This window comes from Anomaloglossus baeobatrachus, chromosome 5 (genome assembly GCF_048569485.1).
Source record: "Anomaloglossus baeobatrachus isolate aAnoBae1 chromosome 5, aAnoBae1.hap1, whole genome shotgun sequence".
NCBI classification, from domain to species: Eukaryota; Metazoa; Chordata; class Amphibia; order Anura; family Aromobatidae; genus Anomaloglossus; species Anomaloglossus baeobatrachus.
In genome coordinates this window covers 411,950,609-411,969,327 of record NC_134357.1, presented here as the reverse complement: position 1 = coordinate 411,969,327, position 18,719 = coordinate 411,950,609, and the positions used below count along the sequence as shown (strand labels likewise).

The window sequence follows — 18,719 nt, the reverse complement described above, 5'->3', positions numbered from 1 at the left end:
GGTTTTAGTATGTTTCACTTGTTTATTGCTGCTTTTTATTGTATGGGTGCAGGCTGTATGGGCCAACATGGCTCCTGGATGGGTGACTGCTACTGGTCATCATGTACCCCAATACAGGCATTTCTCTTGTCTCCATACATGCGTAGGTTCAGCTGGCTGAGTGTTGTGATTTTAATGAGATTTTTTGGCAGTGATTTATCTCCTCTGAGATGAAAATAATATGGTGTTTGGGGGAGACATTTATTTTCTTCCCCTACATCATCTGTCCAGGCAAGGTTGAGGCCACCCCATACACATATAATGGTTGGCTTGGTTCACCAAAATCAACTCGATTAACCAATTTAATGTGAACTGCATGGCGCTGACTTGCTCTATCGTGCTGCATCATGGAGACCATAACCCAGGTAATTTTCTGTTCCCCCACTTCTTTATTAATATGTATTTAAAGGAAACCTGTCAGCAGGTTTTTGCTATGTAATTTGAGGACGACATGTTTGTAGGGGTTAAAACACAAAATTCAATGAAGTGTCACATGTCAAGTTGTGTGCTGTTGTTTAAACTAAAGGCTTTATCATCTGATTGTTTTCTAGCTGCCTCATGCTGAGTTGTCCATCCTCTGATAAGCAGCTTAATGTCTATAAACATTGTACATTGAGCCCCGCCCACCCCACCAGTCTCTATCTAAAAACTGTCAAAACTGCCTTACCAAAGTAAACTAAGTGATACATTGTTGGATTCAGGATCTCTTTGCCTATAATATGCTGATATCAGATGACCTAGCAAAAAACATGCTGATAGATTCCCTTTTAAGTACTGTAAAAAAAAACAACTTACAAATCACCATCTTCAGTGTCACTCGGGATTTCTTCTTGATCAAGTGACTGCTCTTCAGTGTGTTCAGTGTTGCGTCTCCAGACTCAGAATAAGGCTCCATTTGAGTTGCATTGAGAAAATGACGTCTGATCCACATATGAACCCCTCTGTAGTGTGTGTGAGCCAGCAACTCTGATTTGAGGCGACGGAGTGAAGAGAACCGGAGCTGTGCTAGAAACCAGAAATCTGTCTTTTCCTCAATCCTAAATCTACTAAAACGTTAGTGTATGCTCTGATTTCCCGCCTCGACTACTGCAATGTCTTCCTCTGTGGCCTACCTGCATTCTTGCACCTCTCCAGTCTGTGCTTAACTCTGCTGCCCCACTAATTCACCTCTCTTCTCGAAATTCTTTTCTTCTCCTCGTTGCAAACCTCTTCATTTGCTACCAGTTCTCCAATGTATCCAGTACAAACTACTAACGCTGATCTAGAAAGCCATCCATAATCAATCTCCACCATATATCTCTGATCGAATATCCAAATATCCTCCCACACTCAATATCCGGTCCTCCCAAGACTTCCTTCTCTCTTCCACTCTTGTATGTTCCTCACCCAATCGCCTCCAAGACGACTCCTGAGTATCCCCAATTCTCTGAAATTCTGTGCCCCGACATGTCTGATTATACCCTAGCTTCGGAATGATCAGCCAGAACTTGAAAACTCATCTCTTCCAGAAAGCTTATAACCTGCATTGACCGTGATACCACCGGAGCTGCTGCAACCCCCCCAACCTACTGTCTTCTCCAAATTATCCTGTAGACTGTAAGCTGGCAAGGGCATGGAGCTCACCCCTCTGTACCATCTGTCATTGTTTGTATAGTTGTATTTTGTATGTAAACCATTCTCATGTATAGCACCATGGAGTATATGGTTCTCTAAAAATAAATGACTAATTCAGGCACCTTACAAATGGCAATGCCAAGTGCATGGGACAATCTTCCATGAAGAGCCTGTATCGGGGGATAGCGCAGTCATCGAGGTGTCTTCCCTCTCCCATCACTTCCAATTATCTGTCAGAATTTGATTTCCCCACCGATTTTTCTTCTATTACACAAATCACTCCGGCTCATAAACGCCCCCAATCCTTCTCATTTGATATTATCTGATGTTGTTTTCCTGTTGACAATTATATGGGTAAATCTGATTTGCCTCCTGAAGCCTTAGCGCTCCTGTAGTGTTAGTGTGCCATTACAATAAAGTGTTCTCCCATAGCTCGTGTCATTTCTTCTCTGGGTCCTCAATCGACTCCAGATTGTGAAAATGCTGAAACCATCTGCAGACTTTTGTCCTGAATTTCTTTTGGAAAAATAGCCTCCTTCGTGTTGTTTTTAATTGCAGAGTAGGAGGCTGAGATCACATACTGTGCGGGAACAAAATATGTATCCCAGCTGCCTCATTCCTGCATGGATCCCACTCACAGTTTGTGTATGAGGATTGCACTTTGGTGCACTTATAGGTTATCCTATTGGTAGTGCTGGAAATAATACAAATAAATTGATACTCAAACCTTTCCGCTTAGGCCGGGGCCACACGGGGATTACTGCAATCCCCTCGCATGACACTCAGCCCTTGCTGGCACTACAGCAGGAGCCGAGTGCTATGCGAGTGTCCCTGCAACTGAGGTCCGATCATGTGATTGGACCTCAGCTGCGGAGGCGGGCCGGCACTGAGGAGGGGTGGGAGGGATTTATCTCCCTCTCTCATCCATTGCCAGCTATTGCCATTCTCGCTCTGCACTCTCGATACAGTGGTGTACTGCGAGTGCAGTGCGATTTTTTTTTTTTTTTTTTTTTTTTTTTTTTTTTTTTTTTTTTTTTTTTTTTTTTCCCTCTTCTCTCGCCCCATTGACTTGAATGGGTACGAGAGAAAAAGTCACTCATTACAGTCGCAGCATGCTGTGATTGTCTTCTCGGTCCGATTAGGGCTGAGAAAATAATCGCTCATGGGTGCTGACACACAGGCTAATATTGGTCCGAGTGGAATGCGTTTTTTTTTTCTTTTTTTTTTTTTTTATCGCGCTTCACTCACACCGATTTTCATGCCGTGTGTCTTAGGCCTTATTGGGAACCGTAATAGCTGATTATAGTATATAGAAAACTCTCATTAGACTTCCTGCAGTCCCGCTCCACGGGAGGGAGAGAGGATGATATTGCGATTTCATAAGTATAAGTATGAGAGTTGGTGTATGTGGGTCCAGCGGTCATGTCTAGGAGTTTCTCATATAGGCCAGGTATGGGAATGGCTCCCACCTATCAAAGTACGAGGTTGTTTTCACACAGTGCAGTCATATTATTATTTTTTTTTATTATTATTATTATTATTATTATTATTATTATTTTTTAACCTGTCCTAATAGCTAAAGCTTGGGATGGGCAACAAAAAGAACTGTCAACGTGTTCATTCATTTCAGAATAGACATTGACTATTTTTAATCTCTCGTTCACTTTATTGGAGCATGATTGTAAATTTGCAGCCACTTCTACTCAGGAAGTGGAATCCAGATACCTTGTTCTAAAGGTGGCTTTACACACTGCAACATCGCAAACGACATCGCTGTAACGTCACCGGTTTTGTGACGTAATAGCGACCTCCCCAGCGACATTGCAGTGTGTGAAACACATCAGCGACCTGGCCCCTGCTGTGAAGTTGCTGATCACTACACATCTCTCAGGACCATTCTTTGGTCCTTTGTTTCCCGCTGTGCAGCATGATCGCTAGAAAGTTTGTGTGTAAAGGGGACTTTACAGCTACTTCCCTTTCAAAAAGCTGCTTTACAACGTCCCCAATAACCAGCTAGGTCGCTCTGCAGGTCCGGATCGCTGTTGCATCGTTGGCCAGGTTTGCCTGTTTGACAGCTCACCAGAGACTTTGTAGCGATCCCGGCCAGGTTGGGATCGCTGGTGGGATCGCTAGAAAGTTTCAGTGTGTAAACCCAGCTTAAGGCACGCTTGCACAAAAGTTTTTGATCTAAGTGCCACATTGTCATACTGAACCAATCCCAGGTGCCGCAACACTTTTTTTTTTTTTTTTTTTTTTTAAAGGGGTACTTACATGAAGACATCACCAGAAAGCTGTTTTAAGTATGCGTTGAGGATTTGGAGAGTTTCTGCTCGAAAAAAAATCAGTGTAAACATGCTAATTTAAACTGAGTTGTTGGAGCAGAAATTCACCAAATCCTCCTCCTAAAAATGCTCAAAACATAGAGATTTCAGATTACATTTTAACATAGCCATGAAGCGTAGTTATGGATTGCTACATGTGTTGAAGATCAGAACAATAATCACTACATGAGTGCTGCACCAGAACCACCATCAGTACTTGTATACAGCACTAAGCACAGTGTAGTGATCAATTATATCTCTTTAACCTACAATTCCCAGTATATCCTTAACAATGCTAAGGAGATGCTGGGAGTTACCTAGTCGTCATCAGACAGCCAATCATGAAGAACTTCAATATTGATGAGACAGTATCACAAATAAACATTTACATCCAGGTACCTAATAGATTACATCTTCTATGAATGGAGTAATTTCCGTTCCTTTTATCTCCATGTAGTACAGATGCCATGATTAGATTTCATGCTCCAGACTTTGCTCTTCTCCACCTTCAGCAGTGCTTCTCAACATGATTCCCTTAAAAATAAAAGTATCATTATTGTAGCTCTTAATAAAAATCAATCACATACTGCGTCCCTGTATAAATAATTGCCCCTCACTATGCATCCTCCACAAAATATCCCTTCACCTCACACTGCCCCTCACGAGAATATCCCCCCATCCGAAGAAGGGAAGAATCGGCACATCCAAGAATATAATTTTCTTACTTTATTTCACGTAAAATTAAAAAATATCCAAACCTAGTGCCCTCACACTCTCGGGCGTATCCAGCTTTCCCTCTACCCTTTGTTTAATATCCTCCATAGTGCCACTCCCCATAAAATCCCCACGTACTGCTCCTCTCTATATCTCCCCCACACGCTGCCCCTCTCCATACCATCTCCCCCACACGCTGCCCCTCTCCATACCATCTCCCCCACACGCTGCCCCTCTCCATACCAGCTCTCCCACACGCTGCCCCTCTACATATCCTCTCCCCCACACGCTGCCCCTCTACATATCCTCTCCCCCACACGCTGCCCCTCTACATATCCTCTCCCCCACACGCTGCCCCTCTACATACTGTCTCCTCTACACTGAGCCACTGACACCACCACACACTTTCTCACCATCTCCAAAATATTACCTCAAGCGGCACCTTTCCGTAATCTCCTACTGTCCCTTGCTATATTGTGCCCTCTTTCAGAATATGTCCCCATAGTGTGGGTGCCTTGGCACACATTTAATCTTAATTTCCTCCATGGAGCACTTACCAGGGCCGATGTCTCTGATATTCCTCTGCAACATCATCAGGGTGCTGCTTCACATTTGGGCAGAGGCTGACAAGCTTTCCTATGGTCTATGCCAGCCACGATCAGGTTTTCACATGTATTCACATTTGAAAGACTGGAATACACTTGAATATTAGAAGTAGGGAGCTGCAACAATCGGACAGGTCTGCTGGCCACAGCAAAGCTTTAGGCGCGCTGCATGTGCCCCTTTGGTCGTATGTTGTGCAGACCTATTTTGGAAATTTGTCTAAGCGTGGGCTTCCACTATATCACTGCCTGCATTCAATGATGATGATTGGCAGTTGTTTAATAGCCTGTTTAGACTGGACAGCTGCGCTTCCAATGCACACAGAATGATCTGTTATAGTTGTAATTGTTCTGCGCACGTAGGTTGTTATTGTTCTCGGCAGTACATGTCTTGTTTAAAAATCATTTTGCCCGACGAATGAGCGCTTTACTTGTTTGTTGGGTGATTGGCCTCATAATTGTCAGGAGACAAGCCTTCGTTAGCGATAATCGGCCAGTATAAATATACACCATAAGGCTGTGTTCACTCAGTTTTTCATAAAATTTTTGTCACGGAAACTCCAGTTCTTTCCTCAAGTCTCAAAACTCTTCAAAAAGGTTTGAGTTTCTGCTCTGAAAACTCAGCAAAAAGACTGAACAGGCCCTTGGATTAGGCTAGGTTCACATTTCCATTAAAATGTATCAGTCACAATCCGCGGCTACGGTAAACAACGCAATCCGTTTAGTGGATTCTGTTGTGTCCCATAGACTTGTATTAGTAGCGGATTGCGACTGATTACCTTGCGTTGCATCCGCTGCGTCGCGGTCAGTCGTTTTTGGACTCCCCACCGGGCGGGAGCAACACAGAATGTAATGGTTTTCTAACCGTCAAAATTAACGTGCCGAGCAGGAATCCGTCGCCATCCGTCAAGCTTGTAATAGATGTCTATAGTGCTGGATTCCATCGTAATCCGTTTTACGACGGAATCCAGCGCTGGATTCAGTCATGCTCTACTGAGCATGCCCAGTATGTTTGGCACACCCACTGGGCTGTCCCAAACACAAACGGATCATGACTGATCCGTCAAAAAACGGACGCACAGCGGATGTAACGGACGTGACGGATCAGATTTTTCACAGGATTCCTGTGAAAAACACATCCGTTGCATCAGTTGACATCTAAAAAACGACTGATCCGTTGCTGACGGACCTGACGGATTTAAAACAACGGAAGTGTGAACCTTGCCTAAGGCTAGTTTCACACTTCGTTGAACGGTATCCGTTGCATTGCGTTGTGTAACGGATGCAACGGATGTGTTGCATATAGTGGCACAACGGATGCTGCAAAACAACGCAATTCGTTTTGATTTTTTTTTTTTTTTTTTTTTTTTACAGTTTTACCAGCAGCAGACTATTGTAAACGATCAGCTGATCGCTCCCAGTAGCCGGCCGCCGGGTGATCAGCTGATCGCTCCCTGCAGCCGACCGCCGGTGATCAGCTGAGCGCTGTCACTTGCCGGCCGATCAGCTGATCGCTCCCTGCAGCCGACCGCCGGGTGATCAGCTGAGCGCTGTCACTTGCCGGCGCTCGGGCATGCCGGCGGGCGGGCGCTCAGCTGAGCGCTGTGACTTGCCGGCGGCCGGGCATGCCGGTGGCCGATTGCTCAGCTGAGCGCTGTCGCTTGCCGTCGGCCGGGCGCTCAGCTGAACGTTCGGCCACCGCGAGCCAAAATAAAGTTTGATTTAAAAAAAAAAAAAAAAAAAAAGAGCATGCGCAGTGGAATCCAGAGGATTCCGCTGCTCAAAATAACGTTACATGCTGCGTTCCTCCCGCTGGGCGGAAGCAACGGAGCGTCGCCCAGCGGAAGCAACGCAGGTCCTTTTGGTACAATCCGTCACCCATACAAGTCTATGGGAAACAGCGGAATCCGTTAACGGATTCCGCTGTTTTCCAAAAGGGCGGATTGTAACGGAAGGAAATAAACGCAAGTGTGAAAGTACCCTAAGGCTAAATCAGATACAGTGGACCCTTGGATTACGAGCATAATTGGTTCTGGGACTATGCTCTTAAACCAAGTTACTTATATCAAAACGAATTTTCCCATAGGAAATAATTGAAACTCAGACAATTCGTTCTACAACCCAAAAATATTTACTGTATACACTTATTACAATAATACAAAATAATGTACTGTATTATAACATTTATTACAGTACACTAATACAAAACACTGTACAGTAAACAAAATTAAACTGTACGTTAGCTTAGAATTGTTGGTGTGCAGGAGGTACAGTACAATGTGCTATACAGGTTATCAATAAGAGTACAATACTGTATCTACAAATGCAAATTGATAGATATGCTGTATAGTATATACTGTACAATGGTATACTGTGTACAGTATACAGTACATATGGACAGAAGGTTACCTCCAGAGCGGGACAGAGCACGGTGAAAGGACAGAACCAGACGTGTGCACGGTGAGGATTTGCTCTTATTGCAAAGCATTGCTCTTAAACAAAGTTACAAATTTTTATAAAGCTTTTCTTGCAAAACGCTCTCAAATTGTTACTTTTAATCCAAGGTTCCACTGTGGTTGTAACTTCTCATTTTGCCATGAGTCTGATCGGAAAACAAGTCTCTGGTAATTGTGATACCTTGTCATAGTGCAGACTGACCACAAGTCTTTTTTATGTCACCATTGTCGTCTTTTTGTCTTTAGGGTAACCACTTTGACCAGTATGAGGACGGACACCTGGAGATTGAACAAGCCTCTCTGGACAAGCCCATTGAATCGGTAAGAGGCGGCACTTTGGGCAGGCGTTTATAGCATTGTTCCTTATTGTTTGCCCCCACAAGATAAGCTCTAGATTTAGGAGATGTAGGTGTTGAGCACTTTAAGCAGGCATTGGTGTTTTTTATTTATTTTTTTTAATTTTGATTTGCTATTTGATCCTTCAGTATTGAAAGAGCTCTGCATTATCTTGAGAGGTTAGGGGCATGCTGGATATTTTTTTTTTATTTTTATAATTTAGGATAGCCCAGGGAAACATGGGTTATATTTAGCCCAGTCTGGCAAAATCCACCTTTTTATTTACGATGGGTCTATCGCCTATGCTCAGCGGATGCGGACAGTTTCCAGCTTAACAGAAACGAAGAAGGCTCGTGTTCCTTCTGAGATAAAGCGGTGGCTAAGCCCAAAAAATGTCTGCTTCCTCCTTGTGTATGTGATACGTCCACTACAAGTGAAATGCACATTGACCCTCTGCTGGGGCACGCAGTCTGAACATGTGACTTATTTAACCTCTTAATCACTGACTTATATGGCCGACCCGATCATTTAAAAAACACATTGCAGTATGTGTTGGAAGTGTATGACTCTCTGGTCACGTTTTGACTCCTCATCGTCTTCTGTTTTCTAATTACTCCAGATTGATTGCTTATAGTCGATGAACTGTGCAAGGCCTCGATCCCAAGATTGTCTCCTAAAAGCGCACCTCCTCCTCTGATTGAGGATGGGGTGTCGCAAACTAATCACAAAAAGGCTGCAAAACTGGCTAAGGAGCGATGTGCATCTCCCTGCTGAAGTGTAGGTCTGTGTTGTGTTTGTGTGTGTGTCTGTGTAGATGGTAATACAGAACTTTACACAACTTTGGCCCTATCTGGCCTTTCTCTTCCACAGCAGTTGATCCCAATATTAGCTAAGCTGCTCATGACCTGGTTTGTATTGCACGCTCTGCCTTTTTTTTTTTTCCTTTATATATTTCTATATATTTATACATTTCCTTTTTTTTTTTTTTCTTTTTTCCTTCTAACCACTCACTGCTAGAGGGTCTGGCAATGTGTGGCGTTGCTTCTCCCCCCAGCAGTGAAGGGGTTAATACTCTAGGACTACGTTTCCTCCTTTCTTTTACCCTTCTCCTTTCTGTTATGGTCCAGTGAACACCACTGTATATATATTTGTGTGTATATATTATCTCCCCTTTCTCTGCTATGTGCTGGCATGTTGCTAGCTAAAGTGCGCACAAGGTAATGCTGCAGAGGAGGACAACGCTTCACACAAGGGTGCAAGGCAGACACCGGCAGGGATTAGCAATTAATCCAGATTCATGAATTTGGCTTGTTCGCTGGGTGGGCATTGTATCATATACCGGTACCTGACTTTTAACGGTATTGGTATCACTGATGTAAAGAGGTTTGCAGGTGAAGCTGCTAAGTGGTAGTATTAAAAAAAAAACAACCCCTTTCTTAATATGAAGTTTGAAAATATAGTAAAGTGAGCAGTGCATTCAGGACAGTTTGCATTAAAGGGGTTGTCCAAGCCATGTCCCAAGACTGGTGGAAGGTCCGACACCTAGCACCTCCAAGGTCAGCCGTTTTTAGTGGCTCCGCCAGCCTGATGTATGCACTGAACGGGCAAGAATACCACAGCTCTGTATACTGTGTGAACTTCAGCTCAGCACCTACTCACTTAAAGAGGACCACCCACCAGGATTTTCCTATATAAACTAAAGCCAGTGCTACACTGGCGCTAGGATGCCGATTCTAAGAATACCTTTAGTTGTGAGATCAGATGTATAGTTTATGAAATATAGGCAAGTAAAGTTTATGAAATACACCGTTACTTGATTGATAGGTGCTGCAGAATATCTAATGGGTGGGTCGGGTTTTGCTAGTTATTCCCGCCCCTGTATGACTGCCTGCCTGTTTAGTTCTCTTTATAAGGAATCTGTAAGCAGGTTTTTGTCATTTAATTTGAGAGTAGCGTGCTTCCAGGGATGTTACTTACTAGGCTGTGTGCTGTAGTTTTAATGCAGTCAGTGTTTTATCATCAGGAGGTTATCACTGGATCTGGCCAGGTCATATGCAGACCAATTAGACTATACTGTGTAACTCCGCCTCCCCACCATTGATTTAGCAGTTTGCTGACCATGTTCAGTGTACACAGGCAGCTGCCAGTCAAGGACGTGGACGGGGTTATACACAGCTCAGCATTCTGACCACTACTACATCTACAGTAAAGAAACCAGGGCTTTTATCAAAACTGCAACAAGCAGTCCAGTAAGGCCGCACTCATATCAGCGGTATTTTGCCGCAAAACCGGATCCGTTACAAATGCGTTTCAGTTCCATTAATTTCCAATGGAATCGCGGCAAGATGCGGTCACATGTGGTTGCGTGCGTAACCGCATCTTGCCGCGATTCCATTGAAATGAATGGAACTGAAACGCATTTGTAACTGATCCGGTTTTGCAGCAAAATACCGCTGATGTGAGCGCAGCCTAAGTGATACGTCGTTGGAATCGGAATGCTCTCAGATTACATAATGAAAACCTGCTGACAGATTCCTGTTAATAGGTCTCTGTAGTGACCACTACAGTGTGTGCTGCGCTGTGCTGTTGTGTTCACTGTTCTCATCTGGCTGCTGCAGGTGCTGGAATGTGTAATCAGTGGGAGTGTTAAGCTGAGTTTACACATAGCGACAGCGACAACGACGTCGCTGTTATGTCACCATTTTCTGTGACGCAACAGCGACCTTGTAAGTCGCTGTTATGATCGCTGCTTAGCTGTCAAACACAGCAGAAGCAGCAGCGATCATAACGACACGCGTCGCTGTGCTATATGTGCAGAGAGCAGGGAGCCGCGCACACTGCTTAGCGCTGGCTCCCTGCACTCCTAGCTACAGTACACATCGGGTTAATTACCCGATGTTTACTGCAGCTACATGTGCACAGAGCAGGAGCCGGCACTCGCAGCGAGAGCGGCGGACGCTGGTAACGAAGGTAAATATCGGGTAACCAGGGAAAGGTCTTCCATTGGTTACCCGATGTTTACCCTGGTTACAGCTTACCGCAGCTGCCAGATGCCGGCTCCTGCTCCCTGCTCGCTTCATTTCGTCGCTCTCTCGCTGTCACACACAGCGATGTGTGCGCCATAACGGGAGATCGACGACCAAAAAATGAAGCTGGACATTCAGCAACGACCGGCGACCTCACAGCAGGGGCCAGCTCGTTGCTGGATGTCACACACAGCGACAGCAACGGGACGTCGCTGCTACGTCACAGAAAATGGTGACGTAGCAGCGACGTCGTTGTCGTCGTCGCTGTGTGTGACACCACCTTTTAGTCCTCCACCAGTCTTACATCATCAAGCCTGGACAACTGCTTTAAGGGAACATGCACATGTGGCCGGTTAATTGCAAAAAAAAAAAAATTTTCAACCAAAAATAAATTAATCTGAATAAGATTGTTTTGGCAGCAATATACAAATCTCTGCAATCCACTTTCCCATGAATGGGACGGTCGCAGTCATTTTTTTTTCTTGCAGTTAATCTGCCATATGTAAATATACTGCAAGCAGAAAAGCTAATGTCTCATTGTTGGCTACATACTGGGATTACGATAATACCAGACACCCCACCAAGAAAATAAAGTATATACTGTATTGATGTCAACATCTAGCAATTAAAAAAATGCAATGCTAGATAGGTAACGCAGGCGAATTTCTCTTGGCTTTCCCTTACGGTCTACCAGCCTTTAAAGGGTTGTTCTCATGTTATGAAGCTTTCATAGTTATATGCAAATAAGCAGCTTTTAATTAAGAGGGTGGTCTGATGCCTACAAAGCCCTTGATAAATATCAGTTATTAACATTATTATTTCACTACACTAGTCCATATCCTACTGTTTCCTATGTGTGTGTTTTTGTTTTTTTTTTATAAAACTTCCTGCGAAGTTTCTTTGAGAGCAGTCTCAAACAGGGCGTCACAGGATTTGGGGCTGGACTAGCTTCTCTACAGTGTTTATCACCCGTCCTAAAACATTGCAGTCACTTACCACAGCTACTGTCCCCACTATACCCCAATGGCATCCTGGTTCAGTAGAGGTGATTGAGCGGTGACCACGTCGTCAAGTCTTGCTGCCATCAAACCCCGCAGACGCTTTCCCTGAAAAGGAACAGTCATCAGGGGCCTGACACTGGTGACTGAGGATGTGGTCACTTCCCGATCACCTCTACTGAACCAGGACGTCATCTGGGGTCGGAGGTGACAGTGGCTGTGGAAGGTGACCACATGGCAGCCCCCTGATCTATGTCTTTTGTCTGGTTTCATGATGGGTGATAGTAAAGTAACAAAACAACAAACACATGTATAGGACATAACAGGGAGAAGAGTAGGGAATTTAATAATAAAGATAATTACAAAAGTGGTTAGGACTAAGGGATGAGTATTTTTTAAGTGTTATAGGGATCACCCCTTTAACATGAGGTTTCTAGGTTGCACCGTTCTGATATTAGTTTTTGCATTCAATTTTGCACTTGCCTAGGGGATTGAACTCCAGAAGTGAGAGCGATACCGAGTACAAACATCATAGCATAGAGGCCGGCCAGGATCTAGAGCAGCGTTTCCCAAACTCCAGTCCTCATAGCCCCCAATAAGTCATGTTTTCAGGACTTCCTTAACACTAGAAGTCCCAGAGAGGGGTCATTTAACATTTCTACCATTGAAACCCTATGGAGCGTGAAATTCCTGGGACTTCTAGTGTTAATATTGAACAGGTGGTGGAATCATTATCAAGGCATCACCTGTGCTATATTAAGGAAATCCTGAAAACATGACCTGTTGGAGGTTGTGAGGACTGGAGTTTGGGAACCACTGATCTAGAGCATGTTCATAGTATCTGATCAGCCGGCTGTCTCAAGTAGGAGCTTCATCTTCATAAAATCCCGAGAAGCAGCACGGTCAGCTGCAGCGAGAGCAGTCAGGGCAAGTCTTCACCAGTGCGCTCCTCCCCCATCATAAGCATGTCTCCGTCTGTACCCCCACCCTGATCAGCTGCGGGGGGAGAACAGGTCATTCTGAACAGCTCTGCCTCTCCTCTTTGTCATTTAGTAAAGGTTAAAGCCTCAGACTAACCATACATCAGCTAAATAACAATAAAGTATATCATTTCATACAATGGCTTGCTTGTTGCAGGAAACTGCTATTCACCAATTGAAATATCACTGATGAATGCAGCTTTAGAACGGGTACAGGGAAGATCGTGGCAGCCATACGTACCACGCGATTGTCACTATCCCAATGCTTACCCCAATGCTAAAGATGCATCTGCATTTGGAGCGTAAACGCTCAGTTCAGCAGCAGTACTGGGCAGATAACCTGATTTTTCAGTCAGAGGAGTCTCCCACCCCCCACCACCAAACAATTTGGAAGTACTAGAGCCTGGGTAAAGGGGTATTCCTTAACGATTAAGCTGAGAACATCCCTTTAAAGATATGGTTAGCAGTCATATATGGGCGAGACACCTCTATGTACAATGTCCTTAGTAGGATGCAGTTGCAGCGTGCTGGGCTACAGGGGGCGCACTGTAGTGTTGATGCAGGGAGGGGGTTTGTGGAAGTGTTAGCCTGCCTCTGCAGCAATACCTGTGAGGAAGAGTGCAGGGTTGGGCTATGGCTCTTCTGCTCCAGGAGTCTACAGATCCTAGCCTTGGGCTCTCAGAGCCAGAGAATAATGTGAGAGGAGACCATGCCTATCCTTATGATTTTTAGTGCCCTCTTTGCCCATGTGTAAATTTTCCGTACATATCTAGTGTGTGATCTCTGCAGTCCCCTGGTATCTTAGAAAGGATGGCGATAGTTTAGTATATGCATGTACCTGAGTCCAGATATCTCTATGGGAATGCCTCACTAGCACTGGCTCTACTCTTGATTATAGCAGAAGCTGGTAGAGTGGATCACATTGGACTGTGTGAAAATGCAGTAAGCCAATGGAGCATTCCCCATCCCTTCCAGGGTAGCATCCCAGAGGAATTGCAATTGTATCTGCTCAGCTGGAGGGAATGAATGGGAGGTCATCAATTGACTTCTGAGTGCAGCTGGCAGGATCTGTGGACTCTGAGACCGGCTGGCCTCAACTTGACCAGTTTTAACTCTTCCACTGCCGGAGGCTCTTACCAGCCCTTATGAGTAGAGGGCCAGCCTGCAGTAGGAAAGGTTATCTGCGCCAAGCTGGGTGCCATTTGGCATAGCCTAACGCCACGGCTTCCTCTCTGTCCGGCCTTGGTGGTGTCAACTTGTAGTGAGCTGCAGGGTTTGGTTTTGAGGGGCTGAACAGGGTCTCTCTGCCCTGCAATATGCATGAGAATCCCACAGTGAGCATTTAGTTCTGACTACAGAGCACGCTAAGCCGAACTTATCGCCCACTCAAGAGCTGATGGGGATTGAGTGAGGAGTGCAAGAAAGAGGTGGCATCTGTACACTTGCAGTCCGTCTCCTTCCAGCCCTTGGCCTATATACCATGTCCACGCAGCTGCCATTTATCTGATGGTCACAGTAGATTTCCCTGGTGGCCGTTGCATAGTCACAGCTGCCCTTCATGGTCTACATCCAGTAAAATTCCCCATTCCTTTTTCTGTACGGTATTGTCAGATAATCCAAACCACTGTATTGTATAACAGTAGATTTATTGTACTAAGTGGCTCCATGGATGACGGCCGCGCACAATGCATCTCCATTGTATTTGCAATAACCAAGAAGTCATTATATCCGGGACTGTGCCATCATTCTGCCCCTTACACAGTCCGGACTCCACATCAGCCTTCCGGCTAAATAGATTCCTTTCCTCCGGCTGGGTCTAATACTGAATAGTGGGGGTCCTGTTAGCTGGAGGCGTTACGGCTGGATCCATGATTTCCCAGCAGCCTTTGCTCTTGACTGGCTCTGTAAGTGACGCAAATGTCTGCCCAGTGCATCCATCACCTCTCCGTGCCATCTTATTCTTTTAACTTCTCCATTTCTCCTGTCTTTCTTTTTAAACCTCTGTAATTCCCAGCACTCAGTTCATCCCTCCGATTTACCAAATGATTTATTTATTATTTTTTTACAATTACTTTGTCTATGCCTTTTCATTTCACCTTCCTGCTTTCACCTATCTTATATATTAAGCCTTTAACTTGCAAGCAGTGGCTTGGTGACAATGCAAGAAAAAAAAAATACTATAAAAATACAAAAATAAAACCAATCTGTGTTTCTTACTGTGTTACATTTAATTGTTCCTTTGACAGCCCTGTTTTTAAAGCCAGGTTCGTATTTCCACTCCACTTGTATTATCTTTTGGAAACTAGCAATGCTTCCCCCATTTTGTCTGTCTTTTTTTAACCTTTCTTGTAGAAAATCCATAGTACCCTTTCCTGTACCCAAGCAGAGTGCCTCCCCTCCTCTCAGCAGTCTGTCTATTCCTGCCACACGGCTGCCGATATTGTGCACAATTGCCAAACACTGTCATTAAGTGGGGAGTTGCTGATATCTCAGCGGTTTTAGGTTAGACTTTAGGCTATTCAGATTTATTATAAACTGTCCTCCAAAGATAAAGCATTAAAGGGACTGTCCACTTTGACTTTAAGTGCCGATCTCCTTTGTGAAGTGTCAGTGCCTTCTTTACACACCGCAGAGCTCTCCTGACCTCCATGTATCTGATGGACAGGTCTGTCTCTTGGGGACAAAAGAGCTGCGCATTCAAGTGCCCTATTAAGAAAAATGCCATTTCTGTCTGGTTTTTAAAGGGAAAGTAGTATAAAAAATGACCTTTTAGTTTGTTATATTCTCATTCTACAGCTCTTTATAGACAGTGTCATCACTGTCCCCATTGGGGCCCTCAATCTAAATTCCCTACCAGGATGTCTTTGGAGTGCAGGAGAAAAAAAAACATACAAATGCCTCGCAGATGTCCTTGGTGGAACTTGAGCCCGGGACCCTAATGCTGCAAAGTAACCATGTTAACCACTGAGCAACCATGCTGCTTCTTTGTTTAACGTGACTCTGACAGCTGGGGAATCCGAAAACCAGGGCACCAGAATTCCTCCTTTTTAGTTGGATATGCACCTTTTTTTTTTTTTTCTATGGCATGATAAAGCTTTAATAAAGCTACTAAAAGGACGTCTGGTGCCCTGGTTCCTGGATTTCTCTGTATTGCCACAACCTTGTGGAGGGTTGCACCAACTTCGTATGGACAACAGAGTGGTGCACTGGACTCCTATAGCAAGGATATGAACCTGACAGCTGATACATGTTGCCCGATCCACAGGCGTCAAGTATCAGACATTGACTTCCTGATCTGAGTAATGCATGTCTGACTCTGAAACACTGGTGTTTTGGAGATAAATATACCTTAAGGCTATGTGCCCACGGGCGCTCATACCTGCGGATGTATCCGCAGGTACGAGCGCATGTTTCCCGCAGCTGCCCGCCGGCGTCCACAGCTATTTTTAGCTGCTAGATTACAGCGGAATAGCTGCGGGAAACATGCGGACATTCACGCGGCTTACCTGCGGACGTCTCTGCCTCTCATCTCCATAGCGGAGGTCCGGGACATCCGCAGGTAATTCCGCATAAATAATTGACATGCAATTATACATGCGGATGCCTACATCCGCAGCGTGGTCGGCAGCTGCACTTTCCGCAGCGTGGACACAGCACTCCCTATGTCCCATAGGATAACATGGGGAGTGCCTGTACATGCTAAAACCTGCGGATTTATCTGGAAAATCCAGAAAAATCCGCAGGTTTTCCGCGGCAAGATCCGCACAAACAGGCTCCCTTGGGCACATAGCCTAAAAGCTGCCGTGGACCTGCCTGTCTGACTAGCCTCCAGTGCGGCTTGACCTTGGCATATTCTCCCACCCACTTCTGTGGTCACAGGTCTCGCCATTACAAGCCTATAGAGCTGATATCATGCAGGCAGTGCCTAATATGCCTGTGGATCGGGCAGCATGTATCGGGTATCAGGCTCCCTTTCAGCTTGGCAGCTCAGACTGAAGAAGATTTATAGTACAGTGGAGCCTCGGTTTACGAGTAACATGGTGTGCGAGTATTTCGCTATACGAGCAAAGCTTGCTGTAAATTTGTAACTCTGTTTACGAGCAATCTTTTCTCAACGAGCAAATACTTACCGCACACACTGCTGGTGCCGTATTTTCACCGCGCTCTGACCCGCTCTTGCACTCCGCACAAACGCGCACACACACCTATTATATTCGCCTTACCTTCCGTTCCCTCGCCGGCCTTTTGGTTCTTGTAGTTTGCAAGTACAGTGTGTATCCGGTAACCTTCGCGACGATGGAGGAACTTCCGCTGTTAGCCGCTTGTCAAAGGCAGCGCGCTGGCCAATCAGAGGCAATCGGCTCCTGCGTATGACGTCTACTGCTGAAAGTGGACGCTCCGGCATTGGCCGCGATGGTTACCTGATACACATACATGCGGACTACAAGAACCAGGAGGCCGGCGAGGGAACGGGAGGGTAAGGTGAGCATAGTGTGTGTTTGTACGTGTGTGTTTGTGCGTGTGTGGAATGGCACAATAGGGGACCAGGATGGGACATTGAACAAGTTGTGGAATGATTTGTCTGAGCTTCCATTATTTCCTATGGGAAATCTTGCATTGCTAGACGAGTAACTTGGTTTACAAGCACACTCCCAGAACGGATTGTTCTCGTACACCAAGGTTCCACTGTATGTCTCCAGGTCCCATACACTCTGACCCTTTGTTCTGTGGCCCCTCCACCATCCCTATCCCTGGAATGGCATTACATGAGTGTAATCGAGTCATCTTACCACTCATATTTGGCTGACTTTTACCACAGAAAATGGTTACCCCTGTAGGAATCTTGTATGGGTTACCAGAGAATCTCCCTCTTTACTGCTGTCCTTAATGTCCTGCTTCAGACGTCCTCCGATTAGGAGTGCTGGGATCCTTAGGTCTCCAGACCTGGTGCCTCTGAAATATTTCTATTTTCCTATCTTGTATAGGATTACAGCTTTGTTTTCTGGGCAGTGGGGACGGTGATTCCCAGTCCGGTGTGGGTGTTATTAGTGGGACTTGTCAGCACCTCCCTGCTGCCGGGCTGCAATGCGCCTTTGTGCATAGGAATGCAGAACAAGACTCCCTTCTATGTCCTGCTATGTTCCACCCTGCAGTATGAGTCACCCCTCTCCCCTCCTTCAGTCTTCCTCTATTGTTTCCCCCTCCCTTCCCGATGACTTTTAGTGCCTCCCCTTCATCATTGCTCAGAAATGATGTCTGTGCTGCAGTCTGCACATTCAGTATGCAGCCTACATTGCTGGTTTATATGCATTCAGATGTCATAAGCACAACGTACCCCGCTCCGTAGGCACGGATAGCCAAAGACCTACACTTATTTCAATGAGACACCTTCCCCGATGGACAAGTTGCAGGGAACAAAGCCCATTACCACACTGAAGGTCACTTCAAGGTCACGCCTAGCGATCGATTAATTGTGTAAAAAGGGGAGATGAGACACTCTGCTGGGACCCCCTCTCCTCTTGCCTCTGTTTTGCTTTATCATTTGCACTTGAACGTCCTTGGCTGTTAACCCCGTTCTAGTCCTGTCTCACCCGATGCATTAGATGCTATGCAATCATTCATGATCCTCATTT

The 18,719-nt window shown here is 45.3% G+C and overlaps 1 protein-coding gene across 3 annotated transcripts in view; it reads left to right on the top strand.

Moving 5' to 3' along the window:
• GPATCH8 (G-patch domain containing 8) overlaps positions 1–18,719 on the top strand; it is a 70,900-nt gene that overhangs the window by 18,544 nt on the left and 33,637 nt on the right. For 2 of the 3 annotated variants that reach the window (XM_075350240.1, XM_075350239.1), the window contains exon 2: positions 7,993–8,067. In XM_075350240.1, coding sequence (XP_075206355.1) covers positions 7,993–8,067 — 75 coding nt within the window. Of the gene's footprint in view, positions 1–7,992; positions 8,068–15,332; positions 15,351–18,719 lie in introns of those variants that run through there. The other variant, XM_075350242.1, reaches the window with a different exon arrangement.